At 36.6% G+C, this 22,035-nt stretch overlaps 4 protein-coding genes and 1 pseudogene across 7 annotated transcripts; 3 read left to right on the top strand and 2 right to left on the bottom strand.

Annotated features, from left to right (window-relative positions):
- Positions 1 to 367: 367 nt before the first annotated feature.
- LOC116009804 (bifunctional TH2 protein, mitochondrial-like) lies at positions 368 to 3,833 on the top strand. Its single transcript, XM_031248937.1, has 6 exons — positions 368 to 966; positions 1,443 to 1,554; positions 1,923 to 2,183; positions 2,319 to 2,733; positions 2,807 to 3,064; positions 3,203 to 3,833. The coding sequence occupies exons 1-6, from the start codon at positions 584 to 586 to the stop codon at positions 3,589 to 3,591; spliced, it is 1,818 nt and encodes a 605-aa protein (XP_031104797.1). The 5' UTR covers positions 368 to 583; the 3' UTR covers positions 3,592 to 3,833.
- LOC116009806 lies at positions 3,740 to 8,683 on the bottom strand. 3 transcript variants are annotated; one of them, XM_031248941.1, is made up of 3 exons: positions 8,251 to 8,682; positions 6,611 to 7,111; positions 3,740 to 3,887 (listed from the first exon to the last, which is right to left on the bottom strand). In XM_031248941.1, exons 1-3 carry the CDS (start codon positions 8,602 to 8,604, stop codon positions 3,870 to 3,872), a joined length of 873 nt encoding a protein of 290 aa, XP_031104801.1. In that variant the 5' UTR covers positions 8,605 to 8,682; the 3' UTR covers positions 3,740 to 3,869. The 3 variants fall into 3 exon arrangements, with proteins under 3 accessions (XP_031104801.1, XP_031104802.1, XP_031104800.1); XM_031248942.1 differs by lacking the exon at positions 3,740 to 3,887 and adding an exon at positions 5,318 to 5,499; XM_031248940.1 differs by lacking the exon at positions 3,740 to 3,887 and adding an exon at positions 5,506 to 5,719 and having other exon boundaries at positions 8,251 to 8,683.
- Positions 8,684 to 9,271: 588 nt separating this feature from the next.
- On the bottom strand, positions 9,272 to 10,835 carry LOC116010067 (protein CANDIDATE G-PROTEIN COUPLED RECEPTOR 7-like). The gene is made up of 2 exons (XM_031249330.1): positions 9,975 to 10,835; positions 9,272 to 9,739 (listed from the first exon to the last, which is right to left on the bottom strand). Exons 1-2 carry the CDS (start codon positions 10,833 to 10,835, stop codon positions 9,272 to 9,274), a joined length of 1,329 nt encoding a protein of 442 aa, XP_031105190.1.
- A 2,207-nt stretch (positions 10,836 to 13,042) lies between these two features.
- LOC116009805 (bifunctional TH2 protein, mitochondrial-like) lies at positions 13,043 to 16,470 on the top strand. Of its 2 annotated transcripts, XM_031248939.1 has the most exons (7): positions 13,043 to 13,059; positions 13,261 to 13,569; positions 14,048 to 14,159; positions 14,528 to 14,788; positions 14,924 to 15,338; positions 15,425 to 15,682; positions 15,817 to 16,470. In XM_031248939.1, the coding sequence occupies exons 2-7, from the start codon at positions 13,331 to 13,333 to the stop codon at positions 16,206 to 16,208; spliced, it is 1,677 nt and encodes a 558-aa protein (XP_031104799.1). In that variant the 5' UTR covers positions 13,043 to 13,059; positions 13,261 to 13,330; the 3' UTR covers positions 16,209 to 16,470. The 2 variants fall into 2 exon arrangements, with proteins under 2 accessions (XP_031104799.1, XP_031104798.1); XM_031248938.1 differs by lacking the exon at positions 13,043 to 13,059 and having other exon boundaries at positions 13,094 to 13,569.
- A 1,395-nt stretch (positions 16,471 to 17,865) lies between these two features.
- LOC116005273 lies at positions 17,866 to 21,616 on the top strand (annotated as a pseudogene).
- Positions 21,617 to 22,035: the final 419 nt, after the last annotated feature.

Below are 22,035 nucleotides of genomic sequence, written 5' to 3'. Positions count from 1 at the left end.
TAGTGGCATCAAACCCTTCCCTTTATACGGGAAGTGGTGGATTCGAGCCTATACTGCATTGTAATAGAGTCAGTAGTATTCAAAAACATTAATTTATATTGCATATACATTAAATATTATTTTAAAACTTAATGAATAGTATATTGTTATAATAATGAATATTCAAATCGGGTTTGATGTATTTGTCGTGATATAATTTGTGCTAATTCAGGCTGGGCCGAGTTGAAATGTTAAAGGTGGATTTGGAAGGCCCAACTTATCTTTCACGAAATTCGTAAGGCCGTTGTTTGACTAGATTGCCCATACAGCCCATAGCAAAAAGTTAAAAAGAAAATATCAAATTAAATGAAAATTCCACTTTTGCCCCCGTCATAATCCCCAAAACAACACTTCCCCAGCCTTTCTTCTTCTCGGGGATCTCAAGCTCCGGCGATTTGCTTTTCTTCGTTCAAACCTGTATAGAGATATAGATATTTTGATTTTAGTAACTGAATCAGTTTTGAATTTTAGTAACTGAATCAGTTTTAAAGTTAAAAATAAATAAATAAAATTAATTCTCGAATTTTTGCTATATATTTACTTGATGCGTCTCTTAGTATCCAGAATAGTTCCGAAAGCCGAATTCAATCCCTCGGGTTTCCGATTCCCGTTTTGCAGTTACCGCCGCCGATCCTCCGCCACTGATAGTGGAAGTAGTGACTGCGCAACCACCGAGAATTGTACTGGAATGGCGTCGGCGAGTTCGAGTTCAAGTTCAAAGCCGCCGCCGGTTGGGAATATTCCCAAGCTCCCGAGAGACGAAGTCGTAGGCATAGCGAAGAAGTGCTGGAACAAGTTCAGGAAGGAGGCGACGTTCGCGCTCTACACTCCCTTCATCGTCTGTTTGGCGTCGGGGACTCTCGAGGTCGAGACGTTCGGACAGTGCGTCTCACAGGGCGTTTATTTTGTCAAGCCATTCGATCAAGCGTCAGTTCTTTTTTTTTTTCGTTTTCATCTTATTCGTATTCTGTCTTTCTTTATATCTATGGATTATGTGTATATCGGGCGGGAATTTCTTTTTCGGTTTAATGTATTCGTTCTTTTCTATTTTATTGATCATACAAGACAATGTGGATAAACATTGCGTTTTCATTTCTATTCTTTTCTATTTTATTGATCATTTCTTGAAAACTACTTTTCTGCAATTTATTCTGAAGTTTGCGTGTGTGGTATCTTATGCGGATGCACTTTTAGGATTCTTCTGAAGCTTAATTTTGAAAGAGAGTTTATCCAGACCATTTCTTCTTTCTAAAATGTTCTTAAAATGTCATTAGTCTGCAAGATATGCTGGATGAGTTTCTTTGTTCATTAACTTTGGTTTTGTTTGCCCCTTTGATTCATTTTTATTTGTTTAGTTTCTAGAGAGTGTAGTAACTTACAAATCAATAATGGATGTATTGCAGGCTTGAGTTCGCAGAAGCAAACGCAGAGGATGATGATGCAAAGCATCGGATTAGGGAGTTGAGGAAGACTACCCTAGACAAACTCAACTTGCATCATGATTCTTTGGTCCTGGTAAAAATAGTTGTGTTTAGTTACTTGCTTTCACATATCACTTTTTCTTTCCTGTGCAAATTGTCATGGATCTTTTGTAAACCATTATATATATATTGGATAAAACTATAATGCTTTCTTGTGAAGCTGTTTTATCTATCTATATTATGGAGCATGAATTTTTGCATTTGCATCTACCCATTATTGTGTGCTGAGTTATCTAGTAATATAAGAAAATCTGAAGAGTGGCCATGATGCAAAAATGTGTTGACGTGCATATATTTTTTCTAGATGCTGCATGTGCTTTGGATTTAGAGTTTGGAGTAGGCGGAATGTCTTTTTGATTGTTGGTTGTGCTATTATTTACCAATTTGTAATGAATTGGACAGGAATGGGGCTCTGATGTCGTCAAAGATACTACTCAGAATCGAGCAACTTCTAAGTGCACAGAGTTCTTGTTGGATACAGCTACTGGTAAACTTGCAACTCCTTGTGAGAAAACCAAGTTGTCTGCTTATACCCTAGGTGCTGTGACATCTTGCATAAGGCTTTATGCCTACATTGGTAAGGAGCTGCAGGGACTTATTGATGGTAAAAGTAATCATCGCTACAAGAAGTGGATTGAGAATTACTCCTCAGACAGTTTCCAGGTTTGGTTATTTTTGTTTTCTTTGAACCCAAATACCCAATTATTCTTCTTGTCATCATCTCAAGTCTCTGTAGTTCAAACTTTTAAGAAGATACTTATGACATGTTTCTTACTGGGTCATGTATTTGTTTTCTAGGAGTTTTCTTTGCAAACAGAGGACTTGCTGGACAAGTTAAGTGTCTCTTTGACTGGGGAGGAGCTTGACATCATTGAAAAACTTTATTCTCAAGGAATTAAACATGAGATAGACTTTTTCTTAGCTCAGCCACTTATTCAGAAAGCTGTTGTACCCTTCTCAGGAGAGCATAACCTAGAAGACCGCCGATTTATGATATTTTCCGATTTTGATTTGACATGCACTCATGTTGATTCATCTGTCATCTTGGCAAAACTTGCAATATCTACAGCTCCAAAATCTGATCAAATCCGAACAGAAAATCAAATTGCACGTATGACATCGGCTGATCTAAGTGACATCTGGGAAGCTCTCTCCAAGAAGTACAGAGATGGCTATAAGCAGTGTATAGAGAACATTTTAGCCACTGAAAAAGGTAATTTTATCTCATGGCTTGTGATAATTGATAACCTCCATTGCCCTGTGCCTTAGATTCTAAGCTTTTGCAGCGAAGAAGTTTAACTATGAAGGTGTGCACACAGCACTTGAGCAACTTTCAGATTTTGAGAAAGAAGCAAATTTAAGGGTGATTGAATCTGGTTTGCTTAATGGTCTTAGCCTGGAAGACATAAACCAAGCTGGGGGGAGTTTGATTCTCCAAGACGGTTGTATGAATTTTTTCCAAACTGTAATAAAAAAGGATGTAGATGTTCGTGTGCTCTCCTGTTGTTGGTGTGCTGACCTCATTAGATCTGCCTTTTCATCAGGTATGTGAGACACAGCCTGTAACTGAGTTGACTTGTTGACTTTCATTAGAAGATCTCAATTTGTTATCTCTTCCTAATGTATGTGTAGCATGGTTCTCACTATAACAATTCCTCTGTTCTTTAATGTCTGTCTACTAGGGGGTTTAAATGACAAGCTAAAGGTGCGTGCAAATGAGCTAGAATTTAAAGGATCTTTTTGCACTGGTGAAATTGTGAAGAAGGTGGAGTCCCCCTTTGACAAGCTTCAAGAACTCCTCGCGAAGAGGAGGTGCGCTGGTGATAGGAAGATACTGGATGTTTACATTGGAGATTCGGTAGGGGACTTGGTTTGTTTGCTTGCAGCATCTGTAGGCATCGTGGTAGGTTCAAACTCGAGTCTAAGAAGAGTGGGGGCGCATTTTGGCGTCAGATTTATTCCACTGTTTCGTGGTGTGGTTGATCAGCAGAAAGAAAGGGAAGTTGGCTCCGGCATTCTTTACACAGCCTCAAGCTGGGCTGAGATACACGCTTTTGTCATTGGCTCTTAGTATCATCTCATTTTTTTGACTCAAAATCATCATTTTACTTGGGGAATTGAGAGAAATGTTAATACAAAATAGAAATTAGTCAGACACATACACACTGCAGCTCTTCCTTTCCCCTTTCCTTATAGGCAGGAGGCTACTGTGCTAAGAAATGTAAATGTGATTCATTTGGCTGGAGATCTTAGCCAGAAACAATACTTTTTGATCGATCATTTCTCTTTGAAGAATATTGAAGCTTGCGTTTATGAATGTCTCATCTTTCAATTCTCTGCATAGATGTTCTATCTTCCATTCCTTGTCTGGAACATGTTCACCAAGTAAAATTTTATGAGTAAATATTGTGTGAGGTGTATAATATTTTTTAATTAAAATATAATATTTTTATGAATTTATAGAAAAATATTTTATACTTTGGTTAACAAGTGTTATTTAAAAATTTACATACAAAAATTTCGAGTGCATGGCATTGTTGATTTGTTTACTTTAAAGGCAAAATGGCTTTTTTGTTGATTGGATTATGCAAATAACATTTTCCCTGTGTCGTTAGTGTTGAATATGTAGTGTTTGAGGTTGTAGAATACGGAGTATCATTGAGCCGCCTCATCCACTATGAAATTTTCTTTTTCTTTTGTAGACAAGTCATGTCCATCTCCGGATAGAACTTGTCAGGAAGATTTTTTTTTTTCTTTTCAATACATCATAAAAAAAAAAATTCAAAATCTAAAGCCATCACATGTATTGCGGTCTAATCACATCAATATAAGGTGTTAGGTCATCTTCATCCATGGAATTACTGAGTTACAAATTCAACATGATTTTTATTATTATTATTATTTTAATTATTTACAAGAAATTGTAAAGACAATGGCTATGTTTGGCAAACCTAGCTGAAATGGTAGCTGAAAGCTTAAAAGTAGCTGAAAGCTGAAAAGCTACAAACTCGAAGCTGAAATCTGAATAGCTGTTATGTTTAAAAGTGTTTGGTAAAATTAGTTTTTTAATAAGTTGATAAATGTAAAAAGACTAAAAAGGACATCTACATAAAAGTTAAATAATTTTAAATTTAAATATGTTTGTTTACATATTAAAATATAAAATAATGAAATCAATATAATTTAATAAAATATAAAGTAAGAACATATATTTAAAAATATATAAAGTAAAACAAAACGTTTATAATTCATAAAATTAGTTCATACAAAAATTATTGTTCAAACACAAATATCAAATTAAAATTACAACGAAACATATTGAAGAAAAAATGTCAAAAGAGTTTTAATTGGGAGGGATAAATGATGTCATTTATTTAAAATAATAAGGATAAAAATGGAAAAAAGTTAAGAAGCTACTAGCTTATTTTTGAAAAGCTACCTGAAGTAGCGTTTCAAAATAAGCTCTTATTTTAAGTTACTAGCTTATTTTGACAGCATTACCAAACAAAGCTTATAGCTTATTAGTAGCTTAAAATAAGCTATAAGCTCCTAAATAAGCTCTACCAAACACAGCCAATATGAAATGAATAGTAATGAATTGCACTTTGTAAATGTGATGATAGGGTAGTAGGGCAACACATTAATGGAAGCTTTAATAAATTGACATATTTAATAAATAAATAAATCCATGCTTAGATTAATTTCAACACAGTAATGGAAGCTTTAGACAATAAAAATATGAAGAAAAAAAACTCATTGAAAAACAATTGACAATATGAAATATGATGCGATTAAAAGACAATTAACAAACATGATTAGATTACACAATGTGAATGTGAAACATATATATATACTCAATATCTAGAGCGACTCGAAAGAAGTCATGAGTTGGATGAAATGAGCAACAATGTCATTGTGTTTGCTTAGGAATATCATTGAGACATACAAAATTACGCTTTGGATAAACGGGCTAATATGGCTGCAAGAAGTAACATGGATTAGAGTTATCTTGAAGTTCCTCCATCCAAAGTGATACAGTTTAAGCTAAATGACCAGTTAAGACTCCCCATCATAATTAGAAGATCAAAGCTACTGTGAAAGACAAGCTAAATGACCAGTTTCACACATTATTGCCAGACCACAATGTATCAATCTTGCCAGCTAGCTGCGGATTGGATTTTTTTTCTTAACAAGGAAACCTAATTAATAATTTCTTAAAAGTTGTGTTAGAACAATGAAAAAAAAACATCAAAGAATAATCAAATTTAGGAAAATATTATTTGTATTAAATCTTTCATACCACCAATATTAAAAATTCATACCTTTTTCGACCATCCAAAAAGCATATAATACCATATACCATGGACCAGGGTCCACCTTGCATTGTGGACCCTAATCCAAAATGACATTCATATTATGCATTTTCCGTTAACATATTATGTGCCTGCAGTTAACAGATTATGTGTGTTAACTACAGACACAATATGTTAACTGCAGTCACATAATATGTAGTTCACATATTATGCGTCTGTAATTAACAAATTATTTGTCTTCAATTTATTTACCGGCACATAATTTGTTAACTACAATTACATAATATGTTAATTATAGACACATAAATTTTTAATCAAGATCTACCATGTAAGGTGGACATGGTCCATGGTATAACAATTGTCCAGCCTCCTGACAATTATTCTTTTGGGTCTAAATTTTTGCTAGATATATGTCTCAATAGGGGACTTGCATCAAAGTAGACCATGTCCCTTGAGGCCACACCATTCCTATCTAAACTTGTAAAAAACTCATTGTCTTTTGGTCTTTTGTCTGTTTGGTTCCCTTGTTAAAAACTCAGTCTTTTGGTCTTTTGTCTGTTTGGTTCCCTTTTGTAGTTTTCTCTAGATCTCTGGAATTTGTGGCTAGAAAAGCATCACATGCATAAATTGAACGTGGAACCATAATTGACATTTAATCTTTATACTGTTATTCAGATTTAATTTGGCCAGAACTTTACACGCTATGTGAACTTTGTGAAGCATGGTGAGAGTTACAGTACAGTTGCAGATAAGAACAATGCAGTAGAATTACAATACCTTTGTCCAGGATCCCAAGAATGGGAAGACCGCGATGAGTAGCCTCAACAGCAATGGTGTTTCTTTCTTGCTTATTCTCCGGCTCAATTTGCCTTCATTCCGCAGTCTGGCTTTATTTGGATCCTGAGCTGGTGTTGTTTTAGGCGTTTTGTTTGCAGATGTAGTCCCTGGGTTATCTAGTTCATCCCATCCACCAAAATTTTGCGTTGTTTTCGCCTCCTTTTCATTTGATCCATATCCCCTAGCTCCCTTCCCGTTCTGGGTATTTTGTTCTCCCTCTCTTGTTCTAGCATTGGTTTTGGCTCTGGCATATGACCGCTTCCTTGTCCTGGACTTTGGTCTTGCGCGGTCATAGGATGTTCCTGAAAATGCATCCATTATTAACGAAAGAGCAGATTGGGCTAAGGGTAGCGCCAATGCCATGACAATTGTATTTGTCCCTGTTCCTAAAAGCATTGATACGAGAACAGCTGGAACCATCCAACCAAAGGCTTGGAGTACCTGTAGAAACTCCAATATCATCACCATATGATATATGTATAGGAATTAATTTTCGCCAAACAGTCCAAATTGTTGGAAAATACCATGACTAAAGACAGTTGATTGTGCAAAATATCGGGATTCTATTAACTACTTAGAAGTCATAAACTAATAATAAGCAAAAGTCAAGAAAGTTGTTTCAAGTATGATCAACAGAACTGCAACAACTTAGAGAATGTTCTTGGGCTCCCATCAATGATTTAATGCTCAATCACCAATTACTTGTTTTACATTGCAAGTGATGTCAATGAATGCGTTACTGAACCCAAATAAAAACTCAAGTACGGATTTCACCAATAAGCCATGTGGGAACCAAAAAGGCAAGAGGAAAAAGAAGACACTAGAAAAGATCAATCAATAGGTTGTGCGACAAAGAAACATTGATGGGCTCATTGAAGGTCCTAAAAGCAATCTGGGAATGCTAGAGCGGTAGAGCCTTCACCATTCATTTAGTGTTCAAGGCAAAAGTTCCGAGCATCCATTAACCTATATCAACTAACCTCAAACAGTATGATTCTGAGCTTCCCTAAATCAAACAGATCAAACGTGTTTGATTTTCAGCAATGGATAAATTTTCAAATCACATGCTATATAAATGGGCTCATTGAAGGTCCTAAAAGCAATCTGGGAATGCTAGAGTCTTCACTATTCATTTAGTGTTCAAGGCAAAAGTTCCAAGCATCCATTAACCTATATCAAGTAACCTCAAACAGTATGGTTCTGAGCTTCTGGCACATACCTCTACCCTAAATCAAACAGATCAAACCTGCTTGATTTTCAGCAATGGATTAATTTTCAAATCACGTGCAATATAAATAAATCCAGCCTGACAAAAGAAATACTTAAATGAAAGCTAAATATGCTAGAATGGTATCAATACCTGCATTTTCTAAAGACAGTCTACATTAGTGGCTTAGTGCATCAACAAATTTGGCTCAAATGCTGCCTAGTATGCACTACACTCATGTATATTAAAAATCACAAATGCAAAATTTAGAATTTATGATTACTTTCATCTTTGTTTATTGAAAATTGGAAAAAAATAATGAACAGGTGAAAGCTAAAATAATGATAAAACTCTTGAAAAGATATGCTTTTACCTTGAATATCCAAGAAAAGCCAATGGAGCCCTCTAATTCTCCAAACCCTTCAAAATCTTCATCTTCATCATCAAAGCTATCGCCCCGGGAGGAGTCATCATCGGACCACCAAATCCTCTGCTTAGTGGCGGCACCGAACCCGAATTCCGCATCTTTTTCGCCGCCGTTAGCTCGGAGCTCCTCCTCGTCAAATCTGAACCGTTGCTGGCCATTTCCAGCTCTGCTATCCCACCTGGAGCCGCCGCTACGGCCGCCATTCCTGGATGAGAAGCAGCATACGGTGATTGATGAAGTGCGATTGAGAAGTGCAGTAGTAGTAGTGAGGGATTGAAGCATATGAGTTGTAGTCACCATGGAAGGGAACCCCCGTCTTCTACCAAAGCCAATTCTTTGCTCCAAAAATATTATTCATATCCACAAATTTTTCTAATCCAATGCAAATTTCATTAAAATTTTACTTTTTCAATTCTAGTTTTCAGCGTTTTTATCCGTAATTATTATTGCCAATCTTCAATTCCTATCCTTCAAAGTAAATAGTAAACATCTATTGGTCAAATATAGTGCACCAAATCTTTTTAGTGAATTTATTGGTTTGTGTGGTTTATAAACTATCTCACTTTTTTTTTTTGAAAATATAAACTATCTCACATAAGTAAGTTTATTTGTGTATTTTTTGTCAAGTTACAAAATGTCCTGAGTAAGTCATAACTATAGGAGATACAGGTAAGTCATAGCAACTCAGCTGAACACAAATAATTTTTTTTTCTTTTTGAGCTTATAATTTAAGGAGTATCATCTATACACTTGACAAATGACAAGTTTGCATATGATCTAAGAACAACTTTACAAATAGTCACTTTGCATATATAATTACAAGACTTTCTATACACTATACGGAGTATTAATTAATACACATAATAATAGAAACTAATCTGGTCTAATAATTGTTTACAAGCACAGCTGAGAAACAACTTTCCATAACCGGCCCTCAGCTCGTAGATTACATTTGCAACCAAAACCATTACAATTCTTGAATAGAATCTTCTCCATATGCTTTTGTGCGATAGGTGGGTGAAGATTCCCCGTAATGATCGACGGCTAAATACGGGTTCTTCTCAATCGGCCGGAAATTATAGAATATGAAGAGATAGAACACTAAGTTCACCGTTTCCGCGGCGGCCGCCACCACCCATTCATGCATGTAACTCACCGCATTCCCTATCATCGCCACCCCAAACCTCGTGAAATACAAATAAGCCACGACGACAACGTAGAACTGCTTGAAAAGCGTCAGCTTTTCCAGATTCCTCGACGCCTTCCCGTCCGTCCCCGACGCCTCCCGGAGGCTCCTGATGGACCAGAAGATGGGGAAGAATATGGTGCAGCAGCAAACCACGTCGATCAACAAGAAGGTCTCGTTCCACACTAGCCACTCCTTCTTGGCCGGCCCCGTTTCCGCAATTACCACTGCGGCTATGTTCTCCATCACCTATAACCAGGACCAGATTTTAGAGCGTGCAAAATGGTCAACAACACAAGCCTCAATTTATGTAAAAAAATCTACAATTGACCTAACTGTTTCCCCAACTCTGAATTTGCAGAGATATAACTGAAGTAAAAATCATATATTTTATATATTGATTTTAAAGATTACGCTTGTTCTTTTAATAAGGACTCATTTATTTATAAAAATAAGGCCACAAAAATCTAAAAACTGGCCTTGCCTGCAATGGTATGGCGAACATTAAGAGGCGCTTCTCCCGCTCCTGCAGATACGGTTTAAGGAACGACCACCCGGTCCCGATGAGGATGATGACCGTGAAGAGAGTGATGCCTTTGAGGAACCCGAAGACATAGAACGCCACGTCCCAGCCGTGCGGGGTCCCGGTTTTTCTGATGAACATTTTGTCCTCGGCCGCGCATATCATCCTCAACGCCTTGAAAACCAGCAATGCCAGCATGATTATATGGATCTTTTTCACGGTTTGTGTTTGTTTGAGGCAGATAAATCCCCACACCGCTAAAAAACACAGGTAAATGGCGAAGAATAAGAAGTAAATCATCGGCAATTCCGTCTGCCCCGCCGGGAGAAAATCCTTCTCCTCATCCCCGTCCACATTATACATTTCCGTGAACACCTTCATGGAAACGTGGAATTCCGGCTGGCAGTTCCCGAAGATGAGATTATACTCGTCCGGCTCCTCGCCGATCACCAGCGTGGCGTTGTGCGATGAGACCGGCGAGAGCTCGTCGAACTTGAACACCGGCTTCACGTACTGGCTGGACAGAACGCAGAAGGCTTCTGTGTACGAGGATTCGTTGAGGATCCTGGGAAATGACGCGTCGCTGACGAGGAAAAACCCCATGGAAGACGGGTTAAGCTTTGCGTTCTGATGCTTCGATCTGTACAAGACGTTTTCGACGGAAACCGTGACGTGGCCGTTGAGGGCGAAGCCGAAGCGCTCGAACAGGATGATGGGCCTGGAATCGTCGACGATGTTTGTTTTCTTGATCTCGCAGGCGCTATAGTTGAAGCTTAGGATTGTGATTGCAAGTAATGATTGTAGAAAGATGAGATTTTCCATGAGATCAAATTAATATATATATATATGTACAAAATATTAATGTTTAGATTGTGAAATTCTAACTCAAATACTTCAATTTTGTGATTGAATTTGGGAGGGTGTTTGTGAAAGCTAGCTATTAGTGTGGCACAAGTTTTGGCTTTTGTGGGGGGAACACTCTTTCCTCGCGTTATATTCATCCAAATTAGTTGGTCGTTACATGCTGTCAATGATGGCTAAGCTTTGACTCCCAACATATATGCATGTTGATTTCTAGTTGAAGCTTTTTATTTTTTTTATTTAATAAAATGTTTCTGACCTTGGTAATAAACCACAAATTACATAGGAATAGCTTATACAACATGCTAAATTAGTGACAATTTAAGTATGAAAATCACATTTCACGCATTCGACCATTCAACCACAGAGGAGACAACCGGGCTGGTTGTCTCGAGATGACCAACTCCCTGGAAAAAACGACCGATCACACAGGTGCCAGATTTTTTTTAAAATTTAAATAGTTGTCGGAAATTTTTTTATCGCCAGAATTATAGTCGGAATTCCCACCGAAATCTTGTTGACAGGTTATTTCAAGTAAATTACCGGTTATTGGGTCTAGATGCATTAAAATGATAAGTTTGAGTGTGTAATTATATTTTTTTTTTTAAAGTTTAGAGGTCTAATTTCACTTTCATGTAAAGTTCAAGGGTCTATTTGACCATTTTCTCATATTATTTTAAAACTTAATGAATAGTATATTGTTATAATAATGAATATTCAAATCGGGTTTGATGTATTTGTCGTGATATAATTTGTGAGAATTCCGGCTGGGCCCAGTTGAAATGTTAAAGGTGGATTTGGAAGTCCCAACTTATCTTTCACGAAATTCGTAAGGCCGTTGTTTGACTATATTGCCCATACAGCCCATAGCAAAAAGTTAAAAAGAAAATACCAAATTAAATGAAAATTCCACTTTTGCCCCCGTAATAATCCCCAAGCAAAACTTCCCCAGCCTTTCTTCTTCTCCGGGATCTCAAGCTCCGGCGATTTGCTTTTCTTCGTTCAAACATATATATATATATATATATATATATATATATATATATATATATATATATATATATATATATATATTAAAATATAAGGCCCATCACAATTTAAAGTTTGGGTGTTTGATTTATGTTACAATTTTTATTATCTCATCAATATCTTATGATTAAAAATTACATTGAGGTGTGTATTAATGGCCATGTTTATTACGCCAAAATTCATAACGGTACGAAATTCACTCATAACTACTGGTCTATGGCTGATAAACTAGAGTTTCAAACAACATATAAAAAGAACCTGAAGACCTCGAGATCAGACGAGGATTTCGAGGATGCCTGCCTCTCGTTTAGCACCACCATATCCGCATCAGCCCGCCCCCTCCCCTTCCCTTAATAATTTCATCAGCGGCGCCGAGGCGGCGGCAAGCCGCCACTAGACCGTGCTCCTCCTCAGAGAATTCCAACTTGTGGATTACCAAACCAGGAGATGTGAAGGAGTGCCGCCGCCGCCGAAGCAATAGTACCAAACACCATCTCATCCCAAAGTTTGAATTACCACGATCGCTTTCTCTCCGGCAAGATTCTACGCAATAGCATTTCCCGCCTGAGCCTCATTCACCTTCACTCTCAATTGTACTGGTCCCATCTAGGTCAACAAAGAAAATAAAATTACATATTTATCCTTAGTTTTGACGTTTGCCAAACGGCAGTTCGACTGAGGACCAACTCGGTGAGAAATAACATAGTCGAGGATGTAATTGGACAATTTTGAATGTCGAGGACTCAAGTGGTGAAATCCCAATAGTCGAGGGACAAATCGGTAATTAACTCAATAATATAATGTAGGATATTTGTTTTGTAAAATATTTGAAAAATGCATATACTTGTATATAACGATAATAATTTGCTTGATATATAAATTATATAATGTATGAGATTTGTTTTGTAAAATATTTGAAAAATGCATATACTTGTATACATAGGATTCGCTTGAATACAAGCTATCTTATTGTTTAAAATTGTGATTTTGCTTCTTATGGTTTTTTTGTTTTATTTTTATTTTTTTACCCAAAATGATTGAATTTCTTACCTATTAAAAGATTAATGACCTAACAAATTATTTGAATGATATTAATTCATTAGGACACATTTTTAGTCATTCTAAAAAAATAATTTAAGGTTGATTGAGTGGTTAGGTACTGCTCTATTTGCATGGATCAGTTTTGAATTTTAGTAACTGAATCAGTTTTGAATTTTAGTAACTGAATCAGTTTTGAAGTTAAAAATAAATAAATAAAATTAATTCTCGAATTTTTGCTATATATTTACTTGATGCGTATCCAGAATAGTTCCTAAAGCCGAATTCAATCCTCTGTTTTCCGATTCCCGTTTTGCAGTTACCGCCGCCGATCCTCCGCCACTGATAGTGGAAGTAGTGACTGCGCAACCACCGAGAATTGTACTGGAATGGCGTCGGCGAGTTCGAGTTCAAGTTCAAAGCCGCCGCCGGTTGGGAATATTCCCAAGCTCCCGAGAGACGAAGTCGTAGGCATAGCGAAGAAGTGCTGGAACAAGTTCAGGAAGGAGGCGACGTTCGCGCTCTACACTCCCTTCATCGTCTGTTTGGCGTCGGGGACTCTCGAGGTCGAGACGTTCGGACAGTGCGTCTCACAGGGCGTTTATTTTGTCAAGCCATTCGATCAAGCGTCAGTTCTTTTTTTTTTTTTCGTTTTCATCTTATTCGTATTCTGTCTTTCTTTATATCTATGGATTATGTGTATATCGGGCGGGAATTTCTTTTTCGGTTTAATGTATTCGTTCTTTTCTATTTTATTGATCATACAAGACAATGTGGATAAACATTGCGTTTTCATTTCTATTCTTTTCTATTTTATTGATCATTTCTTGAAAACTACTTTTCTGCAATTTATTCTGAAGTTTGCGTGTGTGGTATCTTATGCGGATGCACTTTTAGGATTCTTCTGAAGCTTAATTTTGAAAGAGAGTTTATCCAGACCATTTCTTCTTTCTAAAATGTTCTTAAAATGTCATTAGTCTGCAAGATATGCTGGATGAGTTTCTTTGTTCATTAACGTTGGTTTTGTTTGCCCCTTTGATTCATTTTTATTTGTTTAGTTTCTAGAGAGTGTAGTAACTTACAAATCAATAATGGATGTATTGCAGGCTTGAGTTCGCAGAAGCAAACGCAGAGGATGATGATGCAAAGCATCGGATTAGGGAGTTGAGGAAGACTACCCTAGACAAACTCAACTTGCATCATGATTCTTTGGTCCAGGTAAAAATAGTTGTGTTTAGTTACTTGCTTTCACATATCACTTTTTCTTTCTTGTGCAAATTGTCATGGATCTTTTGTAAACCATTATATATATATTGGATAAAACTATAATGCTTTCTTGTGAAGCTGTTTTATCTATCTATATTATGGAGCATGAATTTTTGCATTTGCATCTACCAATTATTGTGTGCTGAGTTATCTAGTAATATAAGAAAATCTGAAGAGTGGCCATGATGCAAAAATGTGTTGACGTGCATATATTTTTTCTAGATGCTGCATGTGCTTTGGATTTAGAGTTTGGAGTAGGCGGAATGTCTTTTTGATTGTTGGTTGTGCTATTATTTACCAATTTGTAATGAATTGGACAGGAATGGGGTTCTGATGTCGTCAAAGATACTACACAGAATCGAGCAACTACTAAGTGCACAGAGTTCTTGTTGGATACAGCTACTGGTAAACTTGCAACTCCTTGTGAGAAAACCAAGTTGTCTGCTTATACCCTAGGTGCTGTGACATCTTGCATAAGGCTTTATGCCTACATTGGTAAGGAGCTGCAGGGACTTATTGATGGTAAAAGTAATCATCGCTACAAGAAGTGGATTGAGAATTACTTCTCAGACAGTTTCCAGGTTTGGTTATTTTTGTTTTCTTTGAACCCAAATACCCAATTATTCTTCTTGTCATCATCTCAAGTCTCTGTAGTTCAAACTTTTAAGAAGATACTTATGACATGTTTCTTACTGGGTCATGTATTTGTTTTCTAGGAGTTTTCTTTGCAAACAGAGGACTTGCTGGACAAGTTAAGTGTCTCTTTGACTGGGGAGGAGCTTGACATCATTGAAAAACTTTATTCTCAAGGAATTAAACATGAGATAGACTTTTTCTTAGCTCAGCCACTTATTCAGAAAGCTGTTGTACCCCTATTAGGAGAGCATAACCTAGAAGACCGCCGATTTATGATATTTTCCGCTTTTGATTTGACATGCACTCATGTTGATTCATGTGCCATCTTGGCAAAACTTGCAATATCTACCGCTCCAAAATCTGATCAAATCCGAACAGAAAATCAAATTGCACGTATGACATTGTCTGATCTAACAAACATCTGGGAAGATCTCTCCAAGAATTATAAAAATGGCTATGACCAGTGTATAGAGAACATATTAGCCACTGAAAAAGGTAATTTTATCTCATGGCTTGTGATAATTGATAACCCCCCATTGCCCCGTGCCTTAGATTCTAAGCTTTTGCTTTTGCTTTTGCAGCGGAGAAGTTTGACTTTGAAGGTCTGCTGGAAGCACTTGAGCAACTTTCAGATTTTGAGAAAAAAGCAAATTTAAGGGTGATTGAATCTGGTTTGCTTAAGGGTCTTAGCCTGGAAGACATAAAACAAGTTGGGGGGAGTTTGATTCTCCAAGACGGTTGTATGAATTTTTTCCAAACTGTAATAAAAAAGGATGTAGATGTTCGTGTGCTCTCCAGTTGTTGGTGTGGTGACCTCATTAGATCTGCCTTTTCATCAGGTATGTGAGACACAGCCTGTAACTGAGTTGACTTTCATTAGAAGATCTCAACTTGTTATCTCTTCCTAATGTATGTGTAGCATGGTTCTCACTATAACAATTCCTCGATCTGTTCTTTAATGTCTGTCTGCTAGGGGGTTTAAATGACGAGCTAAAGGTGCGTGCAAATGAGCTAGAATTTAAAGAATCTTCTTGCACCGGTAAAATTGTGAAGAGGGTGGAGTCCCCCATTGACAAGCTTCAAGCTAAACTCCTCGTAAAGAACTGCGGTAGTGATAGGAAGAAACGACTGGATGTTTACATTGGAGATTCGGTAGGGGACTTGGCTTGTTTGCTTGAAGCATATGCAGGCATCGTGGTAGGTTCAAACTCGAGTCTAACAAGATTGGGGACGCATTTTGGTGTCAGATTTATTCCACTGTTTCGTGGTGTGGTTGATCAGCAGAAAGAAAGGGAAGTTGGCTCCGGCATTCTTTACACAGCCTCAAGCTGGGCTGAGATACACGCTTTTGTCATTGGCTCTTAGTATCATCTCTTTTTTTTGACTCAAAATCATCATTTTACTTGGGGAATTGAGAGAAATGTTAATACAAAATAGAAATTAGTCAGATACAATGAGTTTGGTGGCCACACACACTGCAGCTTTTCCTTTCCCCTTTCCTTATAGGCAGGAGGCTACTGTGCTAAGAAATGTAAATGTGATTCATTTGGCTGGAGATCTTAGCCAGAAACAATACTTTTTGATCGATCATTTCTCTTTGAAGAATATTGAAGCTTGCGTTTATGAATGTCTCGTCTTTCAATTCTTTGCATAGATGTTCTATCTTCCTTGTCTGGAACATGTTCACCAAGTAAAATTTTATGAGTAAATATTGTGTGAGGTGTATTATATTTTTTAATTAAAATATAATATTTTTATGAATTTATAGAAAAATATTACGAGTATATTTTATACTTTGGTTAACAAGTGTTATTTAAAAATTTACATACAGAAATTTCGAGTGCATGGCATTGGAATGGGTGATTGTTGATTTGTTTATTTACTTTAAAGGCAAAATGGCTTTTTTGTTGATCGGATTATGCAAATAACATTTTCCCTATGTCGTTAGTGTTGAATATGTAGTGTTTGAGGTTGTAGAATACGGAATATCATTGAGCCGCCTCATCCACTATGAAATTTTCTTTTTCTTTTGCAAGAATAGTTTTTGTAGACAAGTCATGGCCATCTCCGGATAGAACTTTTCGGGAAGAATTTTTTTTCTTTTCAATACATCATAAAAAAAAAAAAATCAAAATCTTAAGCCATCACATGTATTGCGGTCTAATCACATCAATATAAGGTGTTAGGTCATCTTCATCCATGCAATTACTGAGTTACACACTTGTAAATTCAACATGATTTTTTTTGGAAAAAGTGTCAAATAGACCACTGAACTTATCGCTTTTGTGCAATTAGGCCATTGAACTTAAAATGTGTGCAATTCAACCATCAAACAATCAAAATTTGTGCAATTGGACCATTTTTACAAAATTTTTTAATTCAATTTGAGTTAAAAACATTTTAATATTGACTCCCAACTAGTATGGTAGAAGAAAATGTCACTCTTAATACATATATGTTAGTAATATAATTGAATTTTACTAAAAAAAAATTTGTAAAAATAGTCCAATTGCACAAATTTTGATTGTTTGATTGTTGAATTGCACACTTTTTAAGTTCAATGTCCCAATTACACAAAAGCGATAAGTTCAATGGCCTATTTGACACTTTTTCCTTATTTTAATTTACAAGAAATTGTAAAGACAATATGAAATGAATAGTAATGAATTGCAATTTGTAAATGTGAAACATAGATACTCAATATCTAGAGCGACTCTCGAAGGATGTCCAATCATTGGTCCACACAGATATGTGGACCATACTATTAAATAATGCACATTCAATATAAAAATAATGTACATTCAGTATAAAAATAATGTACATTATATTCATGGAATGTACATTATTTGTGTACTGAATGTACATATTCAGTACAAAAATAATGTACATTTAATACATTAAAAATGTACATTTAATTATGGTTCACATAGCTGTGTGGACCATAATTTGCCAAGGAAGTCATGAGTTGGATGAAATGTTAAAGGTGGATTTGGAAGGCCCAACTTATCTTTCACGAAATTCCGAAGGCCGTTGTTTGATTAGATTGCCCATACAGCCCATAGCAAAAAGTTAAAAAGAAAATACCAAATTAAATGAAAATCCCACTTTTGCCCCCGTAATAATCCCCAAACAAAACTTCCCCAGCCTTTCTTCTTCTCCGGGATCTCAAGCTCCGGCGATTTGCTTTTCTTCGTTCAAACCTGTATAGAGATATAGATATTTTGATTTTAGTAACTGAATCAGTTTTGAAGTTAAAAATAAATAAATAAAATTAATTCTCGAATTTTTGCTATATATTTACTTGATGCGTCTCTTAGTATCCAGGATAGTTCCGAAAGCCGAATTCAATCCCTCCGTTTTCCGATTCCCGTTTTGCAGTTACCGCCGCCCGATCCTACGCCACTGAGAGTGGAAGTAGTGACTGCGCAACCACCGAGAATTATACTGGAATGGCGTCGACGTCGCCGAGTTTGAGTTCAAAGTCGCCGCCGGTTGGGAGTATTCCCAAGCTTCCGAAGGAGGTAGATGAAGTCGTAGGCATAGCGAAGAAGTGCTGGAACAAGTTCAGGAAGGAGGCTACGTTCGCACTCTACACTCCCTTCATCGTCTCTTTGGCGTCGGGGAATCTCAAGGTCGAGACGTTCGGACAGTGCGTCTCACAGGACGGTTATTTTCTCAAGCCATTCGCTCAAGCGTCAGTTTTTTTTTTTTTTTTTTTTTTGGTTTTGGTTTTTATCTTATTCGTATTCTGTCTTTCGTTATCTATGGATTATGTGTATATCGGGCGGGAATTTCTTTTTCGGTTTAATGTATTCGTTCTTTTCTATTTTATTGATCAAACAAGACAATGTGGATAAACATTGCGTTTTCATTTCTATTCTTTTCTATTTTATTGATCATTTCTTGAAAACTACTTTTCTGCAATTTATTCTGAAGTTTACGTGTGTGGTATCTTATGCGGATGCACTTTTAGGATTCTTCTGAAGCTTAATTTTGAAAGGGAGTTTATCGTGACCATTTCTTCTTTCTAAAATGTTCTTAAAATGTCATTAGTCTGGAAGATATGCTGGATGAGTTTCTTTGTTCATTAACTTTGGTTTTGTTTGCGCCTTTGCTTCATTTTTATTTGTTTAGTTTCTAGAGAGTGTAGTAACTTACAAATCAATAATGGATGTATTGCAGTTTCTAGAAAGTGTAGTAACTTACAATTGAATAATGATGTATTGCAGGTTTGAGTTAGCTGAAGCAAACGCAGAGGATGATGATGCAAAGCATGGGATTCGTGAGTTGATGTATACTACCCTAGACAAACTCAACTTGCATGATTCTTTGGTCCAGGTAAAAATAGTTGTGTTTAGTTACTTGCTTTCACATGTCACTTTTTCTTTCTTGTGCAAATTGTCATGGATCTTTTGTAAACCATTAGATATATATTGGATAAAACTATAGTGCTTTCTTGTGAAGCTGTTTTATCTATCTATATTATGGAGCATAAATTTTTGCATTTGCATCCCATTATTGTGCTGAGTTATCTAGTAATATAAGAAAATCTGAAGAGTGGTCATGATGCAAAAATGTGGTAATATGCATATATTTTTTCTAGATGCTGGCATGCTGCATGTGCTTTGGATTTAGAGTTTGGAGTAGGCGGAATGTCTTTTTGATTGTTGGTTGTGCTATTATTTACCAATTTGTAATGAATTGGACAGGAATGGGGCTCTGATGTCGTCAAAGATACTACTCTGAATCCAGCAACTTCTAAGTGCACAGATTTCTTGTTGGCTACAGGCTTGGGAAAGATTGATGGGGTCAAAGCTACTGGTAAACTTGCAACTCCTTTTGAGAAAACCAAGTTGTCTGCTTATACCCTAGGTGCTGTGACATCTTGCATAAGGCTTTATGCCTACATTGGTAAGGAGCTGCAGGGACTTATTGATGGTAAAAGTAATCATCGCTACAAGAAGTGGATTGAGAATTACTCCTCAGACAGTTTCCAGGTTTGGTTATTTTTGTTTTCTTTGAACCCAAATACTCAATTATTCTTCTTGTCATCATCTCAAGTCTCTGTAGTTCAAACTTTTAAGAAGATACTTATGACATGTTTCTTACTGGGTCATGTATTTGTTTTCTAGGAGTTTTCTTTGCAAACAGAGGACTTGCTGGACAAGTTAAGTGTCTCTTTGACTGGGGAGGAGCTTGGCATCATTGAAAAACTTTATTCTCAAGGAATTAAACATGAGATAGACTTTTCTTAGCTCAGCCACTTATTCAGAAAGCTGTTGTACCCCTCTCAGGAGAGCATAACCTAGAAGACCGCCGATTGATGATATTTTCCGATTTTGATTTGACATGCACTCTTGTTGATTCATCTGCCATCTTGGCAGAACTTGCAATATTAACAGCTCCAAAATCTGATCAAATCCGAACAGAAAATCAAATTGCACGTATGACATCGTCTGATCTAAGAAACAGCTGGGAAGTTCTCTCCAAGAAGTACACAGATGGCTATGAGCAGTGTATAGAGAACATGTTAGCCACTGAAAAAGGTAATTTTATCTCATGGCTTGTGATAATTGATAACCCCCCATTGCCCCGTGCCTTAGATTCTAAGCTTTTGATTTTGCTTTTGCTTTTGCAGCGGAGAAGTTTAACTATGAAGGTCTGCAAGAAGTACTTGAGCAACTTTCAGATTTTGAGAAAGAAGCAAATTTAAGGGTGATTGAATCTGGTGTGCTTAAGGGTCTTAACCTGGAAGACATAAAACGAGCTGGGGGGCATTTGATTCTCCAAAACGGTTGTATGAATTTTTTCCAAACTGTAATAAAAAAGGAAAGTCTGAATGCAGATGTTCATGTGCTCTCCTATTGTTGGTGTGGTGACCTCATTAGATCTGCCTTTTCATCAGGTATGTGAGACACAGCCTGTAATTGAGTTGACTTTCATTAGAAGATCTCAACTTGTTATCTCTTCCTAATGTATGTGTAGCATGGTTCTCACTATAACAATTTCTCTGTTCTTTAATGTCTGTCTACTAGGGGGTTTAAATGACGAGCTAAAGGTGCATGCAAATGAGCTCGAATTTGAAGAATCTTTTTGCACTGGTGAAATTGTGAAGAAGGTGGAGTCCCCCATTGACAAGCATCAAGCTTTTGGTAAAATCATCGTAGAGAGGTGCGCGAGTGATAAGAAGATACCACTTACTGTTTACATTGGAGATTCAGTAGGGGACTTGCTTTGTTTGCTTGAAGCAGATGTAGGCATCGTGGTAGGTTCAAGCTCGAGTCTAAGAAGAGTGGGGACGCATTTTGGCGTCAGATTTATTCCATTTTTTCGCGGTGTGGTTGATAAGCAAAAAGAAAGTGACGAGGTCAAGGGAGCAGATTCTTCTTCTCCTTGGAAAAGGTTGTCCGGCATTCTTTACACAGTCTCAAGCTGGGCTGAGATACACGCTTTTGTCATTGGCTCTTAGTATCGTCTCTTTTTTTGACTCAAAATCATCATTTTACTTAGGACATGAGAGAAATGTTAATACAAAATAGAAATTAGTCAAGATACAATGAGTTTGGTGGCCAATTTTATTTCGGCCACACACACTGCAACTCTTCCTTTCCTTTTCCTTTCCCCTTCCCTTATAGGCAAGAGGCTACTGTGCTCAGAAATGTAAATGTGATTCATTTGGCTGGAGATCTTAGCCAGAAACAATACTTTTTAATTGGTCATTTCTCTTTGAAGAATATTGAAGCTTGAGTCTGGAACATGTTCACCAAGTAAAATTTTATGAATAGATAGATGTATAATGTTTTTTAATTAAAATATACTCGTAATATTTTAATGAATTTATAGAAAAATATTATGAGGTATATTTTATACTTTGGTTAACAAGTGTTATTTAAAATTTTACATACAAAAATTTTGAGTGCATGGCATTGGGATGGGTGATTGTTGTTTTGTTTACTTTTCTGTTGATTGGATTTTGCAAATAGCATTTTCCCTGTGTCGTAAGTGTTGAATATACATCCAACATGTAATGTTTGACCTTGTAGAATACGGAGCCGCCTCATCCACTATGAAATTTTCTTTTTCTTTTGCAAGAATAGTTTTTGTAGACAAGTCATGTCCATCTCCGGATAGAACTTGTCGGAAGAATTTTTTCTTTTAAATACATCATAAACAAAAAAATTCAAAATCTAAA

Source organism: Ipomoea triloba, chromosome 2 (assembly GCF_003576645.1).
Source record: "Ipomoea triloba cultivar NCNSP0323 chromosome 2, ASM357664v1".
In the NCBI taxonomy this organism is placed as follows: Eukaryota; Viridiplantae; Streptophyta; class Magnoliopsida; order Solanales; family Convolvulaceae; genus Ipomoea; species Ipomoea triloba.
The sequence above is the reverse complement of the archived record's forward strand: the minus strand, read 5'-3'. Positions and strand labels throughout refer to the sequence as shown.

What these genes read in the sequence shown, in the direction of transcription:
- LOC116009804 (XM_031248937.1), top strand. Translation starts at nt 584, where the DNA reads ATGCGTCTCTTAGTATCCAGAATAGTTCCGAAAGCCGAATTCAATCCC. An exon ending in ATCATGATTCTTTGGTCCTG is followed by an intron (nt 1,555 to 1,922) that starts GTAAAAATAGTT and finishes TGAATTGGACAG; the next exon opens with GAATGGGGCTCTGATGTCGT. An exon ending in ACTCCTCAGACAGTTTCCAG is followed by an intron (nt 2,184 to 2,318) that starts GTTTGGTTATTT and finishes TTTGTTTTCTAG; the next exon opens with GAGTTTTCTTTGCAAACAGA.
- LOC116009806 (XM_031248940.1), bottom strand. Translation starts at nt 8,604, where the DNA reads ATGGTGACTACAACTCATATGCTTCAATCCCTCACTACTACTACTGCA. An exon ending in GCTTTTCTTGGATATTCAAG is followed by an intron (nt 7,112 to 8,250) that starts GTAAAAGCATAT and finishes GAGTTTCTACAG; the next exon opens with GTACTCCAAGCCTTTGGTTG. An exon ending in TCTTGGGATCCTGGACAAAG is followed by an intron (nt 5,720 to 6,610) that starts GTATTGTAATTC and finishes ATTATTAATTAG; the next exon opens with GTTTCCTTGTTAAGAAAAAA.
- LOC116010067 (XM_031249330.1), bottom strand. Translation starts at nt 10,835, where the DNA reads ATGGAAAATCTCATCTTTCTACAATCATTACTTGCAATCACAATCCTA. An exon ending in TGTTCGCCATACCATTGCAG is followed by an intron (nt 9,740 to 9,974) that starts GCAAGGCCAGTT and finishes TCCTGGTTATAG; the next exon opens with GTGATGGAGAACATAGCCGC.
- LOC116009805 (XM_031248939.1), top strand. Translation starts at nt 13,331, where the DNA reads ATGGCGTCGGCGAGTTCGAGTTCAAGTTCAAAGCCGCCGCCGGTTGGG. An exon ending in ATCATGATTCTTTGGTCCAG is followed by an intron (nt 14,160 to 14,527) that starts GTAAAAATAGTT and finishes TGAATTGGACAG; the next exon opens with GAATGGGGTTCTGATGTCGT. An exon ending in ACTTCTCAGACAGTTTCCAG is followed by an intron (nt 14,789 to 14,923) that starts GTTTGGTTATTT and finishes TTTGTTTTCTAG; the next exon opens with GAGTTTTCTTTGCAAACAGA.